We start from the raw sequence: 9,406 nt of genomic DNA, 5'->3' as shown, positions 1-9,406 counted from the left end.
GACCCGCCGACGGATCAGAATCAGCGAGCTGTCGGCTTTCAGCCCCGACTGTGAGAAAGGCGACATCTAACTGATTCTGATCCGCGGGTCGCGCTGTGTGTTTAAGTCTATGTACAGAATCCGTGTACCTGCTCTCATTTACTGTCTTAACTGTTTGATGGTTCTTGAAATTTTGTGAGATGTCACCAGAGATTCTGGCATTTTGGGCAAAATAAATTTATATTAGAAAATCGATTCAGGATTTTAATGAATCGATTTTACGTTATCCAAGCCAGAATCGATTTTAATCGATGAATCGATTATAAAACCCACCCCTAGTTATGGTACTCGGTCTTAAAAGTCATACGGTATCATACCAGATGCTTACTATGGATGTCATTACATTGGCCTCCAGTAACACTGTGAGGGAGCTGGGAGTCATTTTTGACCAGGACATGTCCTTCAATGCACATATTAAACAAATATGTTAGACTGCGTTCTTCCATTTGCACAATATCCTGTCTCAGAGTGACGCTGAAAAACTAGTTCATGCATTTATTACTTCCAGACTGGAATTTCAATGGCTTTATTTCTCATTTGTTCCTGACTTGCCTTGGATTACAGCATGATGTCTGGCTTTTTAGGATCTTTTGGTCTACTCCACTTTGTCATGCAGTTTCCATTTAAATGATTTCTTAGGGGTAGCAATCACTTTTTCCACACATGGCCATGTACGTTCATTTTTCACACATTATCCACTATTATATTTAAGGGATATATTGATTCAGTTGCGTGGGAATTGTTTAATTAATACAAAAGCTCTTTAATTTTATATTTTTTCTATATAATTATAAATTGTCCTGTGTCAACCACCTAACCTACCTCCTCTACGTCAACTCGCGACACCTCAGGCAGTACACAAGCTCCACCATTCTTCTTTCTCCTCTTGGCTTTACTTCCCCCCGTCTCCTCCCCTGCAACAGCCTCTCGAAAATGCTTCTGTTTTTGTGATTTCTGTGATCTTGGGAAAAAACATTTTTGGTCATTTTAGACATTAATGCTCAGGACCTTCATTGATGCATTTACTCTCTTCACACCTATTCCTCACAGCATTTCCACCAGAGGTTTTCCAGATTACACAGTGATGCTTGCCATATTTTCAGACAGCCATGTGTTTTCGCAGTTATGCAGTTTCTGAGTGCTTGCCTTGTTGTTTTTAAACACTTTATGAAGCACTTTACTCTATACTATTATGCAAGTTACACAAAGAGACACCTTTGTAGGACCATAAAACCGGTGTAATGGACAGACCATTCTCTGCGTTTTAGCTCGGTTGTCGCAAAGATACAGAAAATCTTTACCACTTCATTGCATATACATTTAAGTTCCTTATTGTATCATTTTTAGATTTTGATTAATTGGGGGTACTCGTTTATTTGTATTTTGTATTTAATTGGTAATTGTAACACATTAATTTCCCAATTTTGGTAAATATTTATCATTTTAATTTCAGTATCTTTCAGTTTTTTTATTCAGTTCCAGATGTTACTTTAGTGTTTACATACAGCTTTCCTGCTCTAATTGAGCACTCAAAGTGCTTCTTACCACCAGCCACATTCATATTCACACACATATTCATACAGCTTACTGACAGACCCACACAGTCACAGTTCATTGCTCTGGGGTGAGCATGTAGCTCAAGGACACTTGGGCATGTGGAATCAATCTCCTGACCTTCTGCCTCCTGAGAAACAGATACCACCACAAGTGTTGATGTAGTCAAAGTCATAGGGCTTTTAAATTATTCAACTTAAAAAATGAGCCTTTTTTTCCTTGGGGCGGGGGGTGGGGGGGTCCCAACTTTAAAATGGATCATGATACTTTTGAAAAATACATTAAAGAAGATAGGTTTCAAAAAAATATTCTTTTGCATTTTACATCAAATGGGTTTTAATAAGAGCTTTCATGACTGGGTGGTGTTGTTTCTGGCAGTGATCATTAAAAAAAAGTTTTTTTCATAGTGAGAAAGAAAAGTAATAAAGCCTGAGAGACTATCTATTTGGTGATATATTCAATTTAACAACAGTCGCCTCAAAGCACTTTATATTGTAAGGCAAAGACAAATACAAGACAAAAACACAAAGAAATACAGAGAAATCCCAACAATCATATGATCCCCTATGAGCAGGCACTTTGGTGACAGTGGGAAGGAAAAACTCATCATCATGGGACTGCCCCAGCAGCCTAGGCTTATTGCAGTGTAACTAAGGGAGGATTCAGGGTGACCTGATCCAGCCCTAAATATATGCTTTATCAAAAAGGAAAGTTTGAAGCCTAATATTAAACGTAGAGAGAGGCTGTCTGTCTCCTGAATCTAAATTGGAAGCTGGTCTCACAGAAGAGGGGCCTAAAAGCTGAAGGCTCTGCCTCCCATTCTACTTTCTTACTTTTAACTTAAACTTTCTGGGAATCATAAGTAAGCCTCCAGTCTAATATCGTCTGAAATATGCTCTCTTTCCCAGTCATTTTGGATCAACTGAAAGCTTTTCAGGGAGTTTTTTAGGACATCCTGATAACAACAAATTACAGTAGTCCATCCTAGAAGTAATAAATGCATGAACTAGTTTTTTAGTGTCACTTTGAAATAGGGTGTTTCTAATTTTAGAGATATTGCGAATGGAAGAAAGTCAAACATATTTTTTTAATACGTGCATTGAAGGACATATCCTGGTGAAAACAGATTCCAAGATTCCTCACAGTGTTACTGGAGGTCAAAGTAATGCCATCCCATAGTAAGCACCTGGTTAGAGACCATATTTTTGAGATTTTTGGTGGCTGAGTACATTAACCTCAGCTGAATTTAGAAGCAAAACATTTTAGGTCATCAAGGTCCTTATGTCATGAAGACATTCCTGCAGTTTATCTAACTGGTTTGTTTTATCTGGTTTCATAGATAGATAAAGTCAGCTGCACAGGAGTGAAAATGTATGCTGAGCTTTCTAATTACACTGCCCAAGGGAAGCACTTGTAATGTAAACAGAAGTGGTCCTACCACGGAACCCTGTGGAACTTCATAATTAAATTAATTAAAATCTGATGGATCCTGAGCCAGATGAACAACTATCCCATTAATAGAGGGGCTAAATACAACGATAGCACATACTATAGAGCAACAATAACCAAATTATCCTTTAAAATGTTCTACAGCTCAACCTTCAAATCCTTACCTGAAGTATTTCTCAAGCTCAATAATTGCTAGGCTAAGGGTCTTGCCAAGGTGACGCCTCTGCTGCTCCTGGACCCAGGATGTCAATGTGGACCCACAGTCTGATCTGCCATGCCTCTCATTCTGGATTAGACAGGGAGGTAGATATTAGGAAAAAAAATAACTCTATTGATATGCAATTAGAACTCTTTCAAATTAATTATACTATGCAACTAATGACAAGAATGAAAATTATGTAAACGTTTACCTTTATTTCTTACATGTAATAACATATTTTCTTGTTTGCCATGTCCTGCATAAGCAATTTTCTGCGTCAGTTTTTCGCCACGCTCACAATTACAATATATTCAATACACACAATTTATGATTGTGTGTATTGAATATTGAAAGCCTCATACCTGTTATTTCTCTGTGCCTTGAAGCTCCAGTGTTGTACATGTTATTTAAAAAACATAAATAAGACAACACCTTTCATCTCAGTGTCTTTCTGCAACAAAAATCATTCTATGCCATCAAGAATATATGAATCCACTACTGAAAACAGTTGGCTACAAATACATAATTTACCCTAGTCTTAGTAAGGTTTGTTGAAAACTACTGCTAAAACTACCTGTTTCAGAAATGTAGTAGGTCTTTTGTTAAATGTACTATATTTGTAATTTTTTTAAACATATTTTACATTTTATGGGGAATTCGTTAGCTTGGAGTTGACCATTTGTACATGTTTAGCATAATCTAATTTTCTTGGTTGATGTACAAAACGTGGATGTCATCAATGTTTAAGCTCACACTAGCTGTACATATAAGCAGCACTGCAGGTGCCACTGGTTTTCTAAGGGTAGAAATTAGCAATAGCTATAAAGCTACTAATCGGAAGGTTGGTGGGTCAATCTCTGGCTGTCCCAGTCTCCATGCCAAATATCCTTGGGCAAGATAGTAACCCAAAGTTCCAATGCAGCCATTGGAGTATGAATGTGTGTGAATGTTAGAAAGCACTGCGATAGAACAAGCAGAGAAAAAAGTTAAATAGTTACATGAATGGTTGTAGGTCAAGGGAAGTATGTTACTCACCCTCTTAAATAAGTAAAGAATAAATAAATATTTTTCTCAAAATATTTTCACACTCATCCTCGTATTTTTATTGTTCTATGGTTACTGTTGTCTCACAGAGAATTTTTATGGTTTGAACCATCTGATCTTTTTTTTTTTTTAATGGACCGATGGAAGTTTTTATCATTTGTGGGTTTTTTTACCCTAATGGCCAAAATACATAACTCCTTTAACATTACCTAATGTCATTTTCTAATTGGCGTTTGCCTTTTGCCTTCTCCGTTTTCCTCCTGTTGTTCCTAAACTCGCCTAGTTTCTGATCAGATGCAGTTATGCTTCATCTAGACTTCTTCTAAACAGTAGAAGAAGTCAGAAGTCAGTAGAAGAAGCATACCTTCAAGCATACCATCAGCACCCACAACAAACCTGAACATAGTTGTGGATCAAAGTAATGAAGTCCTCCACTGTCATCTGTATCACAACACTGGCCTCTGGTACAGATGCTCCTTCATCTCCCTGAAACATGGCAAAGATAGTAAAAGGTGTTACTGCTAAATAAGCACTCATGAAACCACTTCTCATTCATTTATGGCAATTACGGCAAATTTGACAAGTTCACATTCATGCTTCACTTTGAGTAAAGTGAGGTAAAGAGAAAAATATTGCATGTGTCTTATCACCTGCGCACAGGGAGCTCTTCTCATCCAGCTCACACTGCGTGGGAGGGATTGTTTCTTGATGGCGCAGCTACAACCCAGAGCCTGTAACGAGGCCAGCAAAGTGCCGCCTCCTTCCAGCTGTAGGAGAGCTGCACACACAAACACACTCAGCACAATTACAGCCACAATTAGCACATTTAATGACTTCAATAATACTGCAGATGAAAGACTGGCTGCATGTGCAGTTTAAAATAAAATTTGTAATGATCTGCATTTATCTACATTGCCAAGTATAATTTAATGTTTTCTTTTTACCTGGATCCACCACCACCACCATATGCTTGATACATTCCTCTGGCCTCAGGGCCCTAGCTGCCTCTGCCAGAGCTTTCCTCTCCATTTTCTGTCTCTCTCGTCCCTCCCTGAGCACATCCTTGTCTGGCTGCTGTCTCTTCTTAGCCTCCCTCTTACTCAGAGCCACTTCCCTGGAGGCCTGGATCTCCTCAACCGTTCGCTTGCCAAGTTTCCTCTTGGAAGGAGAAGTGTCTGTGTTCCTTGCTCCGTTCAGAGGAAGCTCCTGTCCACAGCTCATTTTTCTCACCTGATGTGAGCCGAGCGGGCACTCTGACTCTGAAAAGCCATTCTGGCCAGAAAACTGTGAGCTGGTCAGACAGAGCGGCAAACAGTGCTCAGCATCGTTCTCGTTAGTCACGATGGTGGAGGCGCTAATCACATTGTCTCGCCTTGCCTTGATTCTTTGTGCCAAAGGAACATAAGGTGCATCATCATCATCGGAACTGCTGCTGATTATCATTACATTAGCCATTCCCATGCACACGCCACCACTCCCCCTCCCTGGGGAGGAGACAGCTGCTGCTGCAGCATCAGAACCATCAAAGTCGACCAAGTCTGGTTTCTCTGCACGTCTGTGGGAGGCTGGCTGGAGGAAGTCAAACACAGGCAGCTCCTCATCTGGGTCACTGGTGCAGTCACTTTGGCTGCCCATGATCACATGTCCACGGAGGTTACTGTACATATTGTGTGACACAAGAACAACAAGAGCATCATCACTCAACAAGATTTGAAACAAAAGTCTTTATGCTTCTTAAATAATTAACAAATTATTAGGTAAACCTGAAAATCAAAACCTAAAGCAACAGGTAAAGGCGTTTTCGTAAATTCGACTTGAACACAGTCCAACCAGCAAGCCTTATTTCAGTGAAATTCTTATTTGAATAAACAGTGCGCAGTGCTTGTTACCGCCCACCGTAGTGTTTTCTGCAGTTAGAAGATAAGCAAGGCCAATTATAGGAGTCGCTTGGTGTAACGTTATTGACTTCTCTCACTTAATTGAATATCCAACTTACAGCTACGCTGTGTCTAACCAAACAGGACCTGGCGATAAAGAAATTACTTTTTAAATTGAGTTTGGCACGACATTAATGTTCTTTTAGAAACGATCAGGAAGGACAACCCGAGCACATTTTACCCGACTGCAGGCATCAGCTGAAGGTTAGCAGACTAGCTTAACGCGTCACTTACTGCGGTTCGCTTAACTCTTTGAAATTACAAGGCAGTAGTAATTAAGTAGTTAATAAAGAAGCAGCATAGATAAGAAAAAAATATTAACTACTCGCTCTAACTTCAAACTACAGCGAGAAATTATTTATTTATTTACCCGAACACAGAGAACTGCGAGACTTGTTTGATTTCCCCGGGTAATGATGCATTCAGGGGTTCCCCGAGGACGAGGATTTTCTGAAACTTCCGTGGACACTGAGGCCGGGTCTTGTGGCCACATTAAGAAAAGAAAAACTTTTTCAAATAATGTTTCTAAACTCAAAGTATCGACCTTAATCCCAAAATAGAAACTAACCTTTTTTTAATGTGGCCCTAACAGTAGTAGAGATAGTAGTAGTGCGTGTAGAAGTAGAGGTTTGCAGACGGAAAGAACGTGACGGCGCGAGATTTAAACTACAGACAAAAGTGATTCATAGTTTTTTTTGGTTTTTGGACTACGTCAGGGCTGTGCAATACTGCAAACGTCGGTATCGATCCGATATCAAATAAATACAGGGTCAGTATTGCCGGTACTGATACTTTTAACTTATAAAGGCAGCTTATGTAGGGAAGTGCAGTGTGTAATGATTTATGAGATGAATCGTCATCGACCACTAAATCACTCAGAATTTTAATTTCTACAATACTTAGTTAACACAGCAAAACACAACACACATGTATTTCAAAATGTGGGTTCTTTGAGACCTGTAATGTAAATAGGCGTGTTTATAAAGCACGTTGGGTCAGCTTCTGTTGTTTAAATGTGCTATATAAAATAGTTGTGACAGTCAATACAAAAGGGTGAGATATTTTTCATAGTCCATGTTTGAGGTGTATTTTTTTCATTTCCTAATAAATAATAGATTTAACACAATTCAGTGGGCTATTTGCTGAACTTGGAGGACAGAAACAAAGTATTGATCCTATTGCAATAGTGCTGATCTAATGCCAATACCAATTTTGGTATCGATAACTGGATCGATACGCCCTCCTGATTTGGATCACAGATTTTTGCGCTTGGCATAAGCTGGTGTGTGGCTGGACTAGAATGACATTTCAGGTAGAGGATGAGGACGACATGGATTAGGGAGAGTTGATGCCGGTTGGTGAAAAGGAGTCACGAAGAGAGAAACAAAGAGTGGATGGAAATTTATTAGGAACACAGAGCAGCAAACAAAAATTTAGAGGAAAATAGTTCAGACGAAGGTAGTGTAGTCTGGAAAGAGATGATAAGAGAAGAGTTTAAAATAGTCCTAAAATTCAGCAAGGAGGATGGGGGGGTGCAGTTGAGCCCAATAATTTTTTTGCACGAACTGAAAAAGAGGTTAGGAGAGGTCACACTATCTAAAATCCTTAGAGATGGAAGTCTTTTAATAGCAGTTGTGTCTGTATCTTTTTGTTTTAATATCCCAACATTTCAGGCCACTTACATCAGAAATAAAACATAATGATCAAAAAGGAGCAGTAACTGAAGAATTAAAGAAGAAGAAAAATCTGGTACGTCTAAATGATGGAAGTGGTACAAGAAGCAATGTCCTCGATGGTACGGAATAACCAGTTGATCTGACATTAGTATCAGGTTCACTGGTATGTGTTTGTTCATGGCAGGTAGTTAAAGAAACAAGAGCAGGAAATGACAGAACTACAGAGGAGTGTCATGCAGGCGGCGTACAAAAAGCAATGTTTTAGTTCTGCAGATTGGAAGACATTTAGACTTGTTAGTGACCAGCAGATGCAAAAAAAAATTGTATGAATGTTAATAATGATGATTTAAATTCTTCTGTCTGCAATGCTATTGAAGAAGCAGCAAACAAGAGTATAAAGAAGATAAGAGTAAAAAGAAGATTGTACCCGAGGGAACAAAGGAATGTGATAAAGCAATTAAGAGCTGAAATAAAGCTTTTAAGATATTAAAAAGGAATCAGAATTCTCAGAATATTATTGAACATAAAAGGTCACAGGCTAATGTAAGAAGAACCATTAAAAATGACAAGGAAGCTGCAGCAGAGAATCATGAAGAAAAGGCAGGTGTGCTACTAGAAACTTTTGCTAAAGTTCGTTTAAATAACAATAGTGACGACGGGAAAATAGGTAGAGGCATTACAGATCTAGAAAATGACACAAAGGATTTCTTGAATATACCGTTTGCAAAGACAAAGGATCAGGTTTGTTATACAATGGTTTACATAAAACAGGGAAGGATGATACAAAACCAGGAAACTACAGACCAATAACTTTAACATCTAATGTCTGCAAAATAATGGAGAGAATGAAAAATGAAATACTATATAAATAAAGGATAAAGGATTTATGGCGAAATATCAGAGTGGTTTTAGAAGAGGGAGATGTGGATCCAGCATCCTTAAGCCACAGGTAAACAAAGAGAGTGTATTGGCAGTTTTCTTTTATATAGAAAAAGCATATGATGTGGAGAGAAGGTCTATTAATTAGTATAAATGGTCAGTTGTACTTGTATTTTTCTGTCTTTTTAACAGACAGTCAAATATTACTATTAGTTAGGTATTAGATTACAGGTGTATAGCATATAATTCAGCAGGATAAAATCCGAAGAGAGCAGCTAACACTCAACTACTGGGCAAATCTACAGGGACATGAACAAGATCATCCAAGATTAGCTGGGAAATAGAGAAAAGAGGAATACAGAGCTTTGGCTGGACGGTGAGTAGGAAAGCAACTCAATTTAATCTGGATCAGGTCAGAAGAAAAAGGACGCGGTTTTTATTTTAAACTCACATACAATGCAGATTCATCAAACACTTTACAGAGTCAGTTTGATGGGACTTATGGTTACTTTTGTGGGTACCAGCACAATATGGAATTAAATCTCTGTTTCTACCATCCATCCATTCGCTTCCGCTTATCCTTTTCAGGGTCGTGGGGGGCGCTGGAGTCTATCCCAGCTGTCACGGGG

The 9,406-nt window shown here is 38.7% G+C and overlaps 1 protein-coding gene across 3 annotated transcripts in view; it reads right to left on the bottom strand.

The window, feature by feature from the left end:
- The window catches only part of eme1 (essential meiotic structure-specific endonuclease 1), a 32,931-nt gene extending 26,064 nt beyond the window's left edge, over positions 1–6,867 (bottom strand). The window contains exons 1-6 of one of the 3 annotated variants that reach the window (XM_005946881.3): positions 6,791–6,867; positions 5,230–5,942; positions 4,936–5,063; positions 4,682–4,771; positions 3,207–3,328; positions 862–1,000 (exon numbers count right to left, since the gene is read on the bottom strand). In XM_005946881.3, the coding sequence (XP_005946943.1) occupies positions 862–1,000; positions 3,207–3,328; positions 4,682–4,771; positions 4,936–5,063; positions 5,230–5,920 (1,170 nt within the window). In that variant the 5' untranslated portion in view covers positions 5,921–5,942; positions 6,791–6,867. Of the gene's footprint in view, positions 1–861; positions 1,001–3,206; positions 3,329–4,681; positions 4,772–4,935; positions 5,064–5,229; positions 5,943–6,456; positions 6,558–6,592; positions 6,741–6,790 lie in introns of those variants that run through there. The other 2 variants (XM_005946880.3, XM_042213947.1) reach the window with 2 other exon arrangements.
- Between the last annotated feature and the right edge of the window lie 2,539 nt (positions 6,868–9,406).

This window comes from Haplochromis burtoni, unplaced genomic scaffold (genome assembly GCF_018398535.1).
Source record: "Haplochromis burtoni strain Fernald_Lab_line unplaced genomic scaffold, NCSU_Asbu1 Contig_500, whole genome shotgun sequence".
Classification (NCBI taxonomy): domain Eukaryota; kingdom Metazoa; phylum Chordata; class Actinopteri; order Cichliformes; family Cichlidae; genus Haplochromis; species Haplochromis burtoni.
Note: the sequence above shows the minus strand (reverse complement) of the source record. Positions and strands in the feature narration are given on the sequence as shown.